Source organism: Mobula hypostoma, chromosome 24 (assembly GCF_963921235.1).
Source record: "Mobula hypostoma chromosome 24, sMobHyp1.1, whole genome shotgun sequence".
NCBI lineage: Eukaryota > Metazoa > Chordata > Chondrichthyes > Myliobatiformes > Myliobatidae > Mobula > Mobula hypostoma.
Window position 1 is genome coordinate 43999026 of NC_086120.1, and position 17384 is coordinate 44016409.

Here is a 17384-nt window from a genome sequence, read left to right on the forward strand (position 1 = left end):
AAACTGCTGGAGTCAGTTATCAAAGATGTGATAACAGCACATTTGGAAAGCGGTGAAATCATCGGACAAAGTCAGCATGGATTTGTGAAAGGAAAATCATGTCTAACGAATCTCATAGAATTTTTTGAGGATGTAACTAGTAGAGTGGATAGGGCTAGTGGATGTGGTATATTTGGGTTTTCAAAAGGCTTTTGACAAGGTCCCACACAGGAGATTAGTGTGCAAATTTAAAGCACACGGTATTGGGGGTAAGGTATTGATGTGGATAGAGAATTGGTTAGCAGACAGGAAGCAAAGAGTGGGAATAAACGGGACCTTTTCAGAATAGCAGGTAGTGACTAGTGGGGTACCGCAAGGCTCAGTGCTGGGACCCCAGTTGTTTACAATATATATTAATGACTTGGATAAGGGAATTAAATGCAGCATCTCCAAGTTTGCGGATGACACGAAGCTGGGCAGCAGTGTTAGCTGTGAGGAGGATGCTAAGAGGATGCAGGGTGACTTGGATAGGTTGGGTGAGTGGGCAAATTCATGGCAGATGGAATTTAATGTGGATAAATGTGAAGTTATCCACTTTGGTGGCAAAAATAGGAAAACAGATTATTATCTGAATGGTGGCCGATTAGGAAAAGGGGAGGTGCAACGAGACCTGGGTGTCATTATACACCAGTCATTGAAAGTGGACATGCAGGTACAGCAGGTGGTGAAAAAGGCGAATGGTATGCTGGCATTTATAGCGAGAGGATTCGAGTACCAGGATCAGGGAGGTACTACTGCAGTTGTACAAGGCCTTGGTGAGACCACACCTGGAGTATTGTGTGCAGTTTTGGTCCCCTAATCTGAGGAAAGACATCCTTGCCATAGAGGGAGTACAAAGAAGGTTCACCAGATTGATTCCTGGGATGGCAGGACTTTCATATGAAGAAAGACTGGATGAACTGGGCTTGTACTCATTGGAATTTAGAAGATTGAGGGGGGATCTGATTGAAACGTATAAAATCCTAAAGGGATTGGACAGGCTAGATGCAGGAAGATTGTTTCTGATGTTGGGGAAGTCCAGAACGAGGGGTCACAGTTTGAGGGTAAAGGGGAAGCCTTTTAGGACCGAGATTAGGAAAAACTTCTTCACACAGAGAGTGGTGAATCTGTGGAATTCTCTGCCACAGGAAACAGTTCAGGCCAGTTCATTGGCTATATTTAAGAGGGAGTTAGATATGGCCTTTGTGGCTACGGGGATCAGGGGGTATGGAGGGAAGGCTGGTGCAGAGTTCTGAGTTGGATGATCAGCCATGATCATAATAAATGGCGGTGCAGGCTTGAAGGGCCGAATGGCCTACTCCTGCACCTATTTTCTATGTTTCTATGACTCTACCACTTCCCCGGCAGCTTGTTCCACATAGCCATATGGAGAAAGTTACTCCTTAATTCCCCTTTAAACCTCTCTCCTCTCACACTCTGGCTTTAGACTTTACCCTGGATAAAACTGTCACCAGCTACCTTGCTTATGTCCCGTATTATTTTATAAACCTCTATAGGATAATCCTTCAGGCTCCTTTGCTCCAGAGAGAACAGTCCCAGCCTATACCGTCTCATTCTAACTCAAGCCCTCCAGTCCCAATAACACCCAGGTATATCTTTTCTGCACCCTTTCCAGTTTAATGACATCACTTCTGCAGCAGGATGACCAAAACTGCAGACATTGAGCAATAGCAACTCTTTAACATACCATAAGAATAACTGACAAATATATAGATGCAAACTAAAATATAATTCTAATTTACTGCTGGATGGTTCCATTTTGAAACCCACAACTGGCGATCAGATCCTAGACTTCAGAAAATCTCACGTGAATTCAACAAAATTGTCATGTTTTCATTTGTATTATGATAATTTGATAAAACTAAAGTTGAAAATGTTGATTGTCAATATTGAAATAGCCATGCAGACACTTGGAAGCCACACTACTTCAGTCTCCCATTCCCTATCATTGTGTGTTTATCTTTGTGATTATGTTATTTGCTGTTGCTATATGTCTGATTCCTTGTAAAAAAGAATTCAAGTAATTGATAGACGTTTTGAGCTTTGATAATCTATTGTCAAGTGTTCCACTCTCTGCTGGTTGATTAGTTTATGTAAGGGTCAACATTAAATGTGGTCTTCTAAAACTCTGGTTACATGTATGTAATAATTTGATCTTCCACGTTTGTTTCTACGCTATAACATTAGGGAGGTCTTTAGCACTGAATATAGATCTTTTATTGTTGTGTTTAATCACATTAAAGCACGGGTTTGTTTCTCACAGAATAATCTGTGCTAAATTTAATGTAAATTCCCAGTCTCCGTATACATCCTTTGTTGCTGATGCTTATGTGATTACTATTAGTGTACACATCCAAATCATTTATGAAGATGGACCGCTGCAATCCCGATTCAGTCCTCCCTGACTCAGTGCAGACTTCCTTGGAGAATCCTCTTCCAGTGAAATTGGGGTTGAGGGGAAAAAGCCCTCTACAACATACCATAGCATCAAACTGCCAGACTGGCACACAGAAATCTGACCAGTGGCTTTGAATGTTTTCTGGGAAGTTAGGGTTTCATCATAATCCTAAATTCCAAAAATTGACTTGAAAGTCTCTTGTCAACTGTGAATCTTTGTGTACGAATAGTCTGTCTTCTGTAATAACTTAACAAAATTACCACATTCCAGCTTTTTCCTTTTGTAATACTGCATCTACCTGCATTCTTCCTCCCAAATGCCATTTTTCTACTGTTGTGGAAATTGCCTGAACAAGGTGTTATTTAAAGAAAAAACTAGTCTTTTTTTCCCTCTATAGTTGTGTTGGTTAAATTGTTGTGTAGTTTCATGACTTTGTATTTATGTTTGATTTGTGGCATTTTAAATATTTTTGCTTTTGATTTTTAGCAGATTATTCCCTCACTTCAGTCTGCAAACTGTGTTGGGCTAACCATTTGACCAGAATCACTGAAAAAGCATTACTATTTATGATTTGAAATGACTTGCATCAGCACGTTACCCATACTGGGACATAGACTGCTGACAACAGCTCGCCAGAGTCCTCTGTTTTGGGTCAGTCTTTCACTTCTAGATGAAGATCCTTCCTCTCCCAGGGATGAGGTCTTTGGAGCTTCTGTTGGTGTTTCTGTGGCTCTGGGTTTTTACAGGATGGGGTTGCTAGCTCCATGCCCAACCCTCTTCCTTTCGCAGCCGGGCTTGGGACCATTCTTGGTGGAGTTAAACCTGAAATGAAGTAGTAATAAATGAATGCATTTTCTTTTACTATATTTTGCTTGAAAGTGCCAATGTGCCCCTCTAGAAGAATTTATACAATTGTGTTTTTTTCGGTTATGGAGAAATCTTATTGTATTGACTGAGTTTAATTTCCTGTGTAATTTTGTACATTAACATTAAAGTCATTATGGGGAGTATGTGTTCATGTTACTACTTTTTGTATAATTTTGATTTTTAAATATAGAATGCAAAAAAATCTAATTATCTTAATAGAATACGAAAAAATGTTTGGAGCAGTTCTGAGGGTTAACAATTAACAAATTGTTTTTCATAATATACAGATAGTTGAGAAAAGTAAAGAAGAAAATGAGTCGAGTCTAACTACACTTTTTCCAGGGCAGAAAAGAAGAATTTCACATGTTTCAAAGCAAGAAAACGTAAGTGAAGCAATGTGGATACCGATTTCTTCAATTATTTGCTTACCTTGTAGTTCTGCTATAATGGCAATGGTTGTGTTTCTAAGACACTTTGTGTTATAGTTTGTGGTGTTATAGTGGAACCGTCTGCATTTGTCTTCAAAGCACAGATTTAAACAGGTTTTCTCAAATGCTATCACTATAGTCATAGTCATACTTTATTGATCCCAGGGGAAATTGATTTTCGTTACAGTTGCTCCATAAATAATAAATAGTAATAAAACCATAAATAGTTAAATAGTAATATGTAAATTATGCTAGGAAATAAGTCCAGGACCAGCCTATTGGCTCAGGATGTCTGACCCTCCAAGGGAGGAGTTGTAAAGTTTGATGGCCACAGGCAGGAATGACTTCCTATGACGCTCTGTGTTGCATCTTGGAAGAATGAGTCTCTGGCTGAATGTACTCCTGTGCCCAACCAGTACATTATGTAGCGGATGGGAGACATTGTCCAAGGTGGCATGCAACTCGGACAGCATCCTATAAGCAATGAAGCCAGTGTAATGTAACCAGTGTTCTTAATATATTAGTCACACAATAACCAACTTATGTAATGGAAACGTGCTTATAACTACCTTTGTTCAAGTTAGAACTACCTGTTCTAAAGGCAAGATTTTGATTAGCATAAAATTTGATAGACAAATTTAATAATTTTAATTGTTTTTGCTGCCCGAGTACCCTTTATTCAATACAGTACGTATTGCGCTGAGGAAGTCACTTCAATCGTAGATATTGTTGATATGTATCTATTCCTTTTCCTTCTTTGGGAAGCATTAGCTTATAAATCATTTTGAAAAACATAAGCGTAGAGGATTAACCAGCAATTATTAAACAGTAGTAGTACAGTATATACTTCCCATCATGATTTTAACTCAGCTAAATTTACGAGGTGGCAGGCTTGAGGATTGTGTTAACAAATCATGAGGAACAATGTACACCACAGAATAATCTTGGACGACAGCAGTAGTCTACATTAACTCTGTAGGTATCAAACATCACAGCTATGTTCAGGATTCAAATTCAGATTCATTTATTTACCACATGTACATCAAAACATACAGTGAAGTTGTCATTTACATTAACAACCAACACAGCCTAAGCCTAAGGATGTGCTGGGGACAGCCCACAAGTATTGCCACACATTCTGGTGCCAACATGGTGCCCACAGTGCTTGATAGAACACAATAAACAACCAGACAATAACAAAACAAGCACTGTTCCTTCCTCCCACCCATCACAGTCAACCATGCCCATGTACAGTCCTCCAACCCCAGGACAGGCAGTCTCCAACCTCCTCTGGACTTGCAGATTTGCAGACATCTCCAGCAAACTTGGAGCTCTTTGGCCAATGGACCTTGCCTTCTGGGCTTCCAGTCAACCTTTGGGCTTTGAACTTTGGTATCGATCCCAGGGCTCGCCAGTGATGAGAAATAGGGACCTAAAACTCCAGGCATTGACCTCCGTTTGATTGTGGTCAGGGAAGAAAGGGCTGCAGCTGGTGCGGTTTCCATGGTAATCAGCATACCTTGGCCATAGCAAAGAAATATCTAGGTTGCAAGATAAAGCTGCCTGGCTGTACATGAGCTTTATTGAAGGTTGTTACTTATGCCTGAGCAAGAATGACAATGGCATAATATGATTAAACATTTTTTACTGAGTCATGTTAGTAATGGTATATGCTAGACAATTTACAGTATGGGCATGACAATCCAGGCCTGTTGGGGCAAAAAAAAAAGTGTCCTCCAAAGCCCATGCAAAAAGTGGGTGCCTCCCACTGTCGGAGGCCCAATCAATTCACCATGCAATCACTCAGCCAGCCACATGTGCACTTACCATATTCTTGTAATCGATCCAATACAATTCAAAGGTGGCCTTCAATGCTATATTATAAATCAACGAGTAAGACCCAGGTGCATCTCTAGTTTGTATACCTTCAATTGCGCTAGATGGGAAGCAGGGAAACTCACAGATGCTACTCGGCCTCAGAGTTCCTCCAGCAGTTTGTTGCTCCAGGTTTTAATATCTGCAGTTTCCTGTGTCTCCAGGAACATGGGCTGCGTTGTTGGTCAGGAGAAGTCCCATGATCCCTGAAAGCGGCAGCACGGGAAGAGGGTGATAAAAGGCTTTTGGGATGCTTGCCTTCGTCATTGGTGGCACGGAATATGAAAGCTAGGATGAAGGTGCAACTTTATAAAACACTGGTTGGGCCACAGCTGGTCGCCAGATGAGCAAGGATCAGTTTTATTCACTATATACATTGACATGTACAGTTGTAGTAAGACGTTTCATCTCCTGTACTACAAGAGGATTTGAATAAAGACAAATGTACCATTGCATTTTTAATAGTTCATTGCACATCCACATTGGTTTTCAGCAACTTGTGTACAAGCAGCTCAAAGTTAATTTGACTATCAACATTAAACGAAAAATAGAGGACCTGAAGTTTTTATTTTGTTTCCTGTTGGAAGATGGAGCATTTCAGTTTTTTAGGCACCCTAACATGCCAGGTGACATTTAAAAAGAAAAAAAAAATCCTGAAGGTCCTAATTTAGAAAGTTATTATCTTTCCTCATTTGTGAAATGTTGCTCCATGACGTTTACTCGTCTATGCACTGAACTATGGGTCTCAGGCTCTCTTTGTGAACTTCAGTTCAGAACGCTATTTGCTTGTGGTTACTGTTTACAGGATTAGTTTTTTTTACTTTCTGCACGTTGGGTGTTCGACAGTCTTTTTTATGGGTTGTTTTGGGTTTCTTTGTTTCAGGGCTGCCTGTTGGGAGATGAATGTCAAGGTTGTATAATGTATACATACTTTGATAATAAATATAGAAACATAGAAAATAGGTGCAGGAGTAGGCCATTCGGCCCTTCGAGCCTGCACCGCCATTCAGTACGATCATGGCTGATCATCCGACTCAGAGCCCTATACTTGTCTTCTGTCCATACCCCCGATCCCTTTAGCCATAAGGGCCTTATCTAACTCCCTCTTAAATATAGCCAATGAACTGGCCTCAACTGTTTCCTGTGGCAGAGAATTCCACAGATTCACCACTCTCTGTGTGATGTAGTTTTTCCTCATCTCGGTCTTAAAAGGCTTCCCCTTTATCCTCAAACTGTGACCCCTCGTTCTGGAATCCCCAACATCAGGAACAGTCTTCCTGTATCTAGCCTGTCCAATCCCTTTAAAATTTTATACGTTTCAATCAGATCACCCCTCAATCTTCTAAATTCCAGAGAGTAAGCCTAGTCGATCCAGTCTTTCATCATATGAAAGTCCTGCCATCCCAGGAATCAATCTGGTGAACCTTCTTTGTACCCCCTCTATGGTAAGAATGTCTTTCTTCAGATTAGGGGACCAAAACTGCACACAATGCTCTAGGTGTGGTCTCACCAAGGCCTTGTACAACTGCAGTAGTACCTCCCTGCTCCTGTTCTCGAATTCTCTTGCTATGAATGCCAGCATACCATTCGCCTTTTTCACTGCCTGCTGTACCTGCATGCCCATTTTCAATGACTAGTGTACAATGACACCCAGGTCTCGTTGCACCTCGCCTTTTCCTAATTGGCCACCATTCAGAAAATAATCTGTTTTCCTGTTCTTGCCACCAAAGTGGATAACCTCACATTTATCCACATTAAATTGCATCTGCCATGAATTTGCCCACTCACCTAACCTATCCAAGTCACCCTGCATCCTCTTAGCATCCTCCTCACAGCTAACACTGCCGCCCAGCTTCGTGTCATCCGCAAACTTGGAGATGCTGCATTTAATTCCCTCGTTTAAGTCATTAATATATTGTAAACAACTGGGGTCCCAGCACTGAGCCTTGCGGTACCCCACTAGTCACTGCCTGCCATTCTGAAAAGGTCCCGTTTATTCCCACTCTTTGCTTCCTGTCTGCCAACCAATTCTCTATCCACATCAATACCATAACCCCAATACCGTGTGCTTTAAGTTTGCACACTAATCTCCTGTGTGGGACCTTGTCAAAAACCTTTTGAAAATCCAAATATACCACATCCACTGGTTCTCCCCTATCCACTCTACCAGTTACATCCTCAAAAAATTCTATGAGATTCAAATAACAGGAATTCTGCAGATGCTGGAAATTCAAGCAACACACATTGAAGTTGTTGGTGAACGCAGCAGGCCAGGCAGCATCTCTAGGAAGAGGTACAGTCGAAGTTTCAGGCTGAGACCCTTCGTCAGGACTAACTGAAGGAAAAGATAGTAAGAGATTTGAAAGTGGGAGGGGGAGGGGGAGATCCAAAATGATAGGAGAAGACAGGAGGGGGAGGGATGGAGCCAAGAGCTGGACAGGTGATTGGCAAAGGGGATATGAGAGGATCATGGGACAGGAGGCCCAGGGAGAAAGACAAGGGTGGGGGGAACCCAGAGGATGGGCAAGGGGTATAGTGAGAGGGACAAAAAGGAGAGTGAGAGAAAGAATGTGTGTATAAAAATAAATAACGGATGGGGTACAAGGGGGAGGTGGGGCATTAGCGGAAGTTAGAGAAGTCAATGTTCATGAACATTGACTTCTGAAGATTCATCGGACTGATTTTCCTTTCACAAATCCATGCTGACTTTGTCCGATGATTTCACTGCTTTCCAAATGTGCTGTTATCACATCTTTGATAACTGACTCTAGCATTTTCTCCACCACCAATGTCAAGCTTACCGGTCTATAATTCCCCGGTTTCTCTCTCCCTCCTTTTTTAAAAAGTGGGGTTACATTAGCCACCCTCCAATCCTCAGGAACTAATCCAGAATCTAAAGAGTTTTGAAAAATTATCACTAATGCGTCCACTATTTCTTGGGCTACTTCCTTAAGCACTCCAGGATGCAGATCATCTGGCCCTGGGGATTTATCTGCCTTCAATCCCTTCAAGTTACCTAACACCACTTTCCTACTAACATGTATTTCCCTCAGTTCCTCCATCTCACTGGACCCTCTGTCCCCTACTATTTCTGGAAGATTATTTATGTCCTCCTTAGTGAAGACAGAACCAAAGTAGTTATTCAATTGGTCTGCCATGTCCATGATCAATTCACCTGTTTCTGACTGTAAGGGACCTACATTTGCCTTAACCAATCTTTTTCTTTTCACATAGCTATAAAAGCTTTTACAGTCAGTTTTTATGTTCCCTGCCAGCTTTCTCTCATAAACTTTTTTTCCTTTCCTAATTAAGCTCTTTGTCCTCCTCTGCTGAACTCTGAATTTCTCCCAGTCCTCAGGTGTGCTGCTTTTTCTGGCTAATTTGTATGTTTGTTCTTTGGAATTGATACTGTCCCTAATTTCTCTTGTCAGCCATGGGTGCACCACCTTCCCTGGTTTATTCTTTTGCCAAACTGGGATGAACAATTGTTGTAGTTCATCCATGCGATCTTTAAAAGCTTGCCATTGCATATCCACCGTCAATCCTTTAAGTATCATTTGCCAGTCTATCTTAGCTAATTCATGTCTCATACCTTCAAAGTTACCCTTCTTTAAGTTCAGAACCTTTGTTTCTGAATTAACTATATTACTCTCCATCTTACTGAAGAATTCCACCGTATTATGGTCACTCTTACCCAAGGGGCCTCGCACGACAAGATTGCTAACTAACCCTTCCTCATTGCTCAATACCCGGTCCAGAATGGCCTGCTCTCTAGTTGGTTCCTCGACATGTTGGTTCAGAAAACTATCCCGCATACATTCCAAGAAATCCTCTTCCTCAGCACCCTTACCAATTTGGTTCACCCAATCTGTATGTAGATTGAAGTCACCTATTATTACTGCTGTTCAAATGTACTTTGAACTTTGTGTTCTCTAATATTATACATTCAAAGCTCTGTTAATTGATCGTGTCACTGCAGAGGTCAGTTTTGGATTAGGATTAATTAATTCACACTGAGCTATAAAATATTTATTGCATTACTCGGTGTGATAGCAGCCAATACAAGTATATTGGAAAGTTGGCAGGATGCATTTAGTGCATATTAATATAATTACTATACTTTTCCTTTAGCGCTGCAGGTGGTATTTTAAGCTACATGATAAGGTAAGATAAGGAGGGGTTTGAGTTGTAAGCGGCTATAAAAAGTAGCAACTTTTCTGTCCTAATGTCTTAATGGTCAGCTTTTCAATTCAAGTTTACTGTTTAGTAAGCAGTGATAGTTAGAGTATGGATGAAGATAGGTGTGTGGAGGCTTGTGTTAAACACAAACACATCTTAGGTATAATGGACAGTATTTTCCATGCAGGTATATTCATGGTATGAACTGAACATATGACTGTGGCACTGGACTCTATTGAAGCTAAAATCAGTGGTGAATCAGAATTTCTTTGAATGACTACTTTGAGTAGAATGGACCAATGCATCCTTAAAATATGTTTTAAAAGATGTAAAATTAATTAAACTTCCTAGTACCTTGAGGGGTGAGGAGAGTTCTCATTGCTCGTATAGGAAAGCATATGATGATTTGAGTTACTTTTGTTCACAGGTGGAACCTGCCAAACCAGTTATCCGTCCTTTTCGTAGACTTACTGCCCAAGAGGTTTGTTATCAGCGGAGTCTGATGGCACAACAGCAGGCCGCACAGCTTGCTGAAGTGGAAAAATCAGTTAGTGCATTTTTCAATCGAGGGAAGAAGACGAGAATTGCGCACAAGCCAAAGACAGAGATTATATCATCGGCTAATGAATGTAAGCAGTACTTTGCTTTCATACGTAAGGCTATATAATGTTCTGAATTTATTTGTATTCATTATAATTGCGGAAAGTAGTTTTGTGGCCCATCGTGCCATTGCCTATGGTCTGCTTTTGAATCTTAGGGCCTGTATTTGTGTTGTCTGGTTTTTACACCAATTTGCAATGTTGTCTCCTTGCTGTACTGTGAAAGAAGGTAACAATTGCAGATATGATGTAGGGTTTTGTCTCAGATGAAGTGAAAGGCTGTATTGAAACTGAACTTGTCTCAAGATCCCAAGCATTTGGAAATAGGATAGGCATTGTAGGGTAATTTTATATTCTCTAGTGTATGTTCGTATTCCTGGAAAATTTGGTGTTCATTCTCTCACAAACAGTACTGAGAGTTCAGATTTCCCCTTGCCTGTGACTGATAACATTACAACTTTATTTGAAACTACTTTTATGTTGTTGACATTTCAAACAGAAAATTATTTTTTCCCCAAGTCACTCAAGTGTGAATTTCTAAAGAGCAGTGGAAATCTAGAACTTCTGACTTTTCTTTCACTTAATGCACATAAAAAAAGCTATTAATGTGGGGCAATTTAAAATCTGAAGCTGATGCATTTTTAAGCAATGGCATTGAATGTTAAAGAACTAACCAAGATCTAGTTAAATGGTTAAAATATGGCTGTGTTCTTAGTTGTGTTGTCAATGCTTGGGTACCAACCCAAAGCATCCTTTATGTATGTGATCTCTTGTGGGCCAGGCCTGATGAAGAGTCCTGACTTGAAACATGGACTGTTTTTTTTACTTCTATAAATGCTGCCTGATCTGCAGAGTTCCTCCAGCATTTTATGACTGATGCTTTTTACATGTTATTCTTGACAGTTTTTGAAGGGAAGAGCTCATCCTTTGCTGACCTTTGCTAACAGTACTCATTGGTTACTCACACTATAAAGACATGGTATAAAGGCATTGGTGCTTTGAAAATGTGATAAACTTCAAGTTTTTGACCCTAGCAAAGCAATTTTTTTTGGATTCCTACTAGCACAATGCTTGAGGTTAGATAATTTGGTAAAGATTGAAAATTGCTGTACTCAATGCCATAAAAATGCCGTTAACAGATGTTGAGCAATAATAATGCAGAATTGTATGCTGTCAGAAGTGTTGTGTTAAGGGCCCCACTTAAATTACAAGATTTTTTTTTAAATTGCAGCTGAATTGCTGTCAAGACAAACAAAAATGGGAATGTAATAGTGGCTTTTTATAAGTTGTAACTTAACCTCAAGCAGTGTGCTAGTAGGAGTCCTAAAAAAAAATTAACTTGTCTCATAGCTGCTCTTGAGAGCGAGCTGTTATCCTTCCACAGGTACTAGACATCAAAATGACCAGAGAATGAGCAGGTGAAATCTAGCACTGATACATGTACACACAGACACACGCCTGGAGGAACTCATCGGGTCAGGCAGCATCAATGTTGGGAAATAACAGCTCAACGTTTCAGGTCTAACCTGCTGAGTTCCTTGAGCATTGTGTGTGTGTGTGTGTGTGTTGCTATAGAAGAACCCTTGTATTGTTAAAGCAACAGTCTTTGCAAAATCCTGATTATATGGTGCCCTCTATCATTTTTACAAGCTTAAATTTGCTATCTTATGTAATTGGAGTGTGAATGTAATGGGTCAAATTTTGTAGGTCAACAAAGAGCCCCTTTTGCTCACCTGATTTTGAAAAACTTGGGTTACATTGGAATGACCTTGAGGTTGGAGAGCCGACAGAACAGGTCAGAATTAGGCCCCGCACATGCGAAGGGCTCTTGATACCAAACTGGCCCTGCTCTCTGTTGGATTCTGATGTTTTTAATCCAAGGTTCTTTCGCAAGTCAGGAAAGAGGCATAAAACTTGTTGCTTCATGATCATTTTATTAAGCGCTAATAGAACACAGAGAAATGGAAATGGGGTGTAGCATGGCTCCAGTAGGGGAAGAAGCAAAGATGGTGGGCGAACATGTTCGGCTCTTCGTGTATCCCAGGTAAACAGACATTCTATTCAAATTTGTAGTTGAGTTAACCAATCCTATTCAGATAATGTGATACCACAAAGCTTCTAGAATCAAGCAAAGAACTGTAACCACAAAGGTACACACTGAACAATTGCATGTACATACATTGACCTCTAGGAAACATACTAAACAGTTAGGTGTATATAAGCAGTTATACTGTGTGAAATACAAATAGCAATTAACTATTAAACTACAAAGATAATAACAATTATACAACATCTCCTAAATTGGGACTTTTTTTTTGCACTTTAAGTCAAGGCAAAAAAAATTCTGAGTGTCTCAGGTGTTCTGACAGAAACTTTCAAAAAAAATATGAAAACCTAAAGTAAATTAACCTTAAAGCCTGCATAATACTAATTAAAATATAATTAAGACTTCTGCAGCTGCTACCCTGCATTGAAAATGAAGATGAACATTCTTATGTCAGGTCCAGCATAGTGTGGGATGCTTGTATGAATTCCACATCCTAGGCTGTGGGGAATTATCACAAATTAAGAATCTCTCACTGGATTTCATAAGGATTACAAGATTGGAGTGCTGAAAACTTTACCTCACAGTTCCTTGCCTAATTGTGGGGATTTGTCGGTAGCTATACCAGGACATCCTGACATTCCTCTACAATATCTTGTCCAGGATTTATTGTTTAAATTATCAGACTGATACATATCACTCTTTTCTGTCCTATAGCTCCATTGAAGCAGAACACAGAACCAATAAAGAGAACTATATGTCCTAATGGTCCACAAAACAGCACCCCTGGGTTAAAACCTCATACTGCTATTGGCATGGCATCAAAAACTGTATCTACTATAGCACAGAAGAGGATAGCTCATACTCCTACTGTGAAGGTAAACCTCCATAACTGGTTTCCATATATGTATAACATGGATTTGGTAAATTCAGTACTGCATAGTATTTGTCAGTGTACTCCAATTCTCCTGCAGCAATTAAGCTGAAGTTAATTTTAATTTTGCATCCCAGCCTCTGACCCTTTCATTCACCTCCCCCCCGCCGAAAGATATTTTCAAGATTCAAGGTTGTTCAGTGTACTTTCCAGTACACAAGTTTAAAGGAGAACGAAATAGGTGTTACTCCAGATTTGACACAGCACAGAAAAAACACAATAGGATTTAAAAACATGAAAGAAAAACACTATAAATACATTAGAGGTTATATACATTGATTATGTATACATTGATTGAATGTCCATAAAATGATGCTTGGCATAGGAGTGTCTATACATAAAGTGGCTGACAGGAAATTATGAAGTAGTGGTGGTTGGGGGTGTGAATGGGGTGGGTTAATAGGAGAGGTGTTGATCAGTCTTATTGCTTGGGGAGAAAATAACTTTTTTTGAGTCTGGTGTCCCGGTGTGGATGCTATGTAGCTTCCTGCTTGGTGGGAATAAGACAAATAGTCCATGAGCAGGGTGAGTGGTTTCTTTCATGATGTTACTGATCCTTTTCCAGTGCCTTTCCTTTCATTCCTTTTCATACTAAAAGTGTTTGGTCGTACTGTGCAATTTTGTTCCATTGTTATTAGTACCTCACCACTTACCTTTGCTGTGGGCATTTAAACTCTTGTGCCTTAAAATCTTGCTACTTTTAACAAACACAACATTATTATTAGGGTAGAGTTTAAAACTATCTGTGTTGCATCCACTCTGAATATATTTCTCTTTGAATTCTAAATGCATGTTAAGCATCTCCTATCTGAAACGCTTGGGGATGGGACCCAAGTCTAAACATAAAATCTCTTTACATTACACATACAGCTTATATACAGCTGGTGCAAAGCTCACAAAGCTCACAGAGTGAACAGTCCGCTGTAAGAGCACAGTCTGACGTGATGGAACTGGGTCTTCTGCAGACTGTCAGAGTTGAATGACCACCACTATCTATTACCGGGTTCCAGCGCTGCAATTAGCTTCATATCCTCCATTAATTTCAAACAGTCAACCAATCCACGGCAGCTATGATGAGGGTCGGGGGTGGGGGGAGAAGTAGTTTTGTATAATATTTTAATTATTTTGTGCATGAGACAATTACCTTCAATTTTCAGTTTGTCGTTATAGATCTTTGCTTGCTTTATGACCAGCATACCATTAAGCAGCATATGTTCACTCCAACTCCTTTAATACATGATCAAGATCTTTATTTATTCCTCTGTGCAGTGTTTTTCTATTTTTCATTAACTTTGTTCATTACATATGTGAGGTCACTTCTCAGAACTGTCTGTAGTGTGCAGAGACCTGAGCGTCACCCGGGAACCTTCCCAACGTCTTGTGGAATTTTCCATTTGAGTACTGACATGATGTCAATAAAAAATTTCAGATTTCTGAGGTTTTCGGATTTTGGAATTTCGGATAAGGGCTACTCAACCTGTAATATTGAACAGTGGTATTATAATCTATTACCTTATACAATATACTGTTTGTCCTTCCATTTAATTTTACGCAAAATAATTTGTATTTATAATCTAAAAGAAATGGGGTATGATTGCACCTGACGAGGTTCAGTTGTGAATTCAAAATTTACTGAGCTAAAGGTCCAGACACCTTTCATATCTCAGCGTAACGTTAGCCACAGTGAGGGCAATTAGTGCAAAACCACTGATGGAATAACATTGCTGATCTTAAATAGCAAATAGAAGTGGTTTATTATTTAATACCACTATCTTGGTTTAATGTACATAAGTTGAATGGTTCAATTGGTTTTCTACTTCTTAATTTTGAGAAGTTTCTCGGCTGTTTGCAAATGGGTCTGATCAGAATCAGGTTCAGTATCACTGGCATATGTTGTGAAATTTGTTGTTCTGCGGCAGCAGTACATTGCAATGCACAATTTAAAAACTATAAATTACAATAGATGTACTTAAATTAAATAGTAGTGCAAAAAGAGGGGAAAAATTGAGAGGTAGTGTACGTGGGTTCATTGTCCTTTCAGAAATCTGCTGGCAGTGGGGTAGAAGCTGTTCCTGAAATGTTGACTGTGTGTCTCCAGGCTCCTATACCACCACCTTGATGGTAGCAATGAGAAGAGGCCATGCCCTGGGTGGTGGGGTCCTTCATGTTGGATGCTGTCTTTTCAAGGCATAATCTTTTGAAGATACCTTCGATGCCGGGGACACTAGTGCCCATGATGGAGGTGCAACTTTCTGCAGCTTTTTCTGATTCTGTGCAGTAGCTCCCTCCATACCAAATAATGGTAAAACCAGGTAGAATGCTCTCCACAGTACATCTGTAGAAGTATTGGGAGCATCAGAGTTGCCTTAGGTTCCATAGCCTGTGACCTAGTTAGCATTTGTGAGATCTCCAGCATATAATGGAATTTATGTGATTGTATAAAATAGGTGCGAGGCAGGAAATGACAACACAACATGAGTCTGCAATCTGTTGAGGTAGAGGCTTAACTTGCATATGGACAATACTATTATTTTTGAGGCCTGAAGATGATTTGTATTTTGAAGAGGCATGGACTATATGGTAGTTTATTTTCTTGAAGACAAATGTAGTGCAGTATTTACATTAGGAAATCTGCAGTTGTATTAGAATTGTGTTGGTTACTTCTGTTTAAGTTGTTTATAAGTTTAAATTGCAAATCATAAAATGCAATAGGAACTAAAAACTTACCTGTACTTCCCACCCTGTCCCCCATGCCCTCCCCTCCAAATAAGTCAAGCCTGAAGAGACCCACAATTCCTACAGAATATGGCTCAAAAGTTCCAACAAACGTGAGACAACGATACCTGAATGTCTTCATCGATGAATGTTTGAAAACCTGTGAATCTGAACAAATGGCCTATGACAAGGTATAAACTTTCATATCTGTGTGAAGTTATTTAAATGACTATCTGGTAGTTGAAAACCGATTCTAATAATGGAGGTTTCCAAGCATTTCAAAGTTAACAATTTCTTAAAAGGATTACATGTCAAGCTATCAGTTTTATTGTTAAGTGTGATTGCTTTAAGCTGGAGCTGCTCTTTGAATTAGTGAATAATTATATTCAATTAGCAATTAATAACCTAACCAAAAAGAGCATGTGAGAAGAGAAAGAATAAGCTAATGAATGTTTGTGGTAGAAGTTAACGTATTTATTGAAGATAAAAGAATAGTGCTAGACCTTAAAGCAGGGGTTCTCAACCTTTTGTTAATGCCATGGACCAATACCATTGGAAACTGCTACTCTACCTTAAACAGAAAGAACTTGGAGACCATAGGACATGAGAGCAGAATTGGATCATTTAGCCCACCAAGTCTGCTCTGCAATTCTATCTTGGCTGATTTATTATCCCTCTCAGCTTCTATGTTTTCATGCAGTTTTATGATGTTTTAATTTAATATTTCATTAAGTTATTTTGATATTTAAATATGTATTAAAACAAATTAATTTTAAACATCAAAATTAATAAAAATGTAAATTAGTTTTGATAATAACACAACCTGTGTTACTTTTTTTAATAGCAAGAAACTGGGAATTTTAGTTGTGGTGATAAAAATGTCAGCATTACCTCCTGAGATGCGTATTTCATTGTAATTGCTGTCAGAAAATGTAAATTATTTCTCTAAATGTAAACTAGGGAATTTTATTGGATATGCATATATGACCAACTGAGAACTCAGATTTGACATTACAGGCCTTGAGTGAAGAAAGTATAGTGTATCAACGAAGCACCAGCAGAACAGTGTACCTGAATGTGGCTGTAAACACCTTAAAGAAGTTGAGGAGCCAAAGCAATGCCAAGCCAACACCTACAAGAAGTACGTTACTACATGATTATCTGTTTGCCTGTCATCACTCAACTTGGTTCCAGTTAAATTTTGGTTAAGTTTACTCAGCTAAATTTGTTTAGTTAAAATAATGGTGGTTTTCTGTTGTGCACAATGATGGCAGGAAACCTGTGCGGGAGTGTTTTTAAAGTGGAA

At 39.4% G+C, this 17384-nt stretch overlaps 1 protein-coding gene across 1 annotated transcript in view; it reads left to right on the top strand.

The window, feature by feature from the left end:
* The window catches only part of rexo1 (REX1, RNA exonuclease 1 homolog), a 92420-nt gene that overhangs the window by 42024 nt on the left and 33012 nt on the right, over positions 1 to 17384 (top strand). The window contains exons 3-7 of the mRNA XM_063032508.1: positions 3592 to 3687; positions 10214 to 10415; positions 13147 to 13307; positions 16135 to 16269; positions 17096 to 17219. Coding sequence (XP_062888578.1) covers positions 3592 to 3687; positions 10214 to 10415; positions 13147 to 13307; positions 16135 to 16269; positions 17096 to 17219 — 718 coding nt within the window. The remainder of the gene's footprint in view (positions 1 to 3591; positions 3688 to 10213; positions 10416 to 13146; positions 13308 to 16134; positions 16270 to 17095; positions 17220 to 17384) is intronic.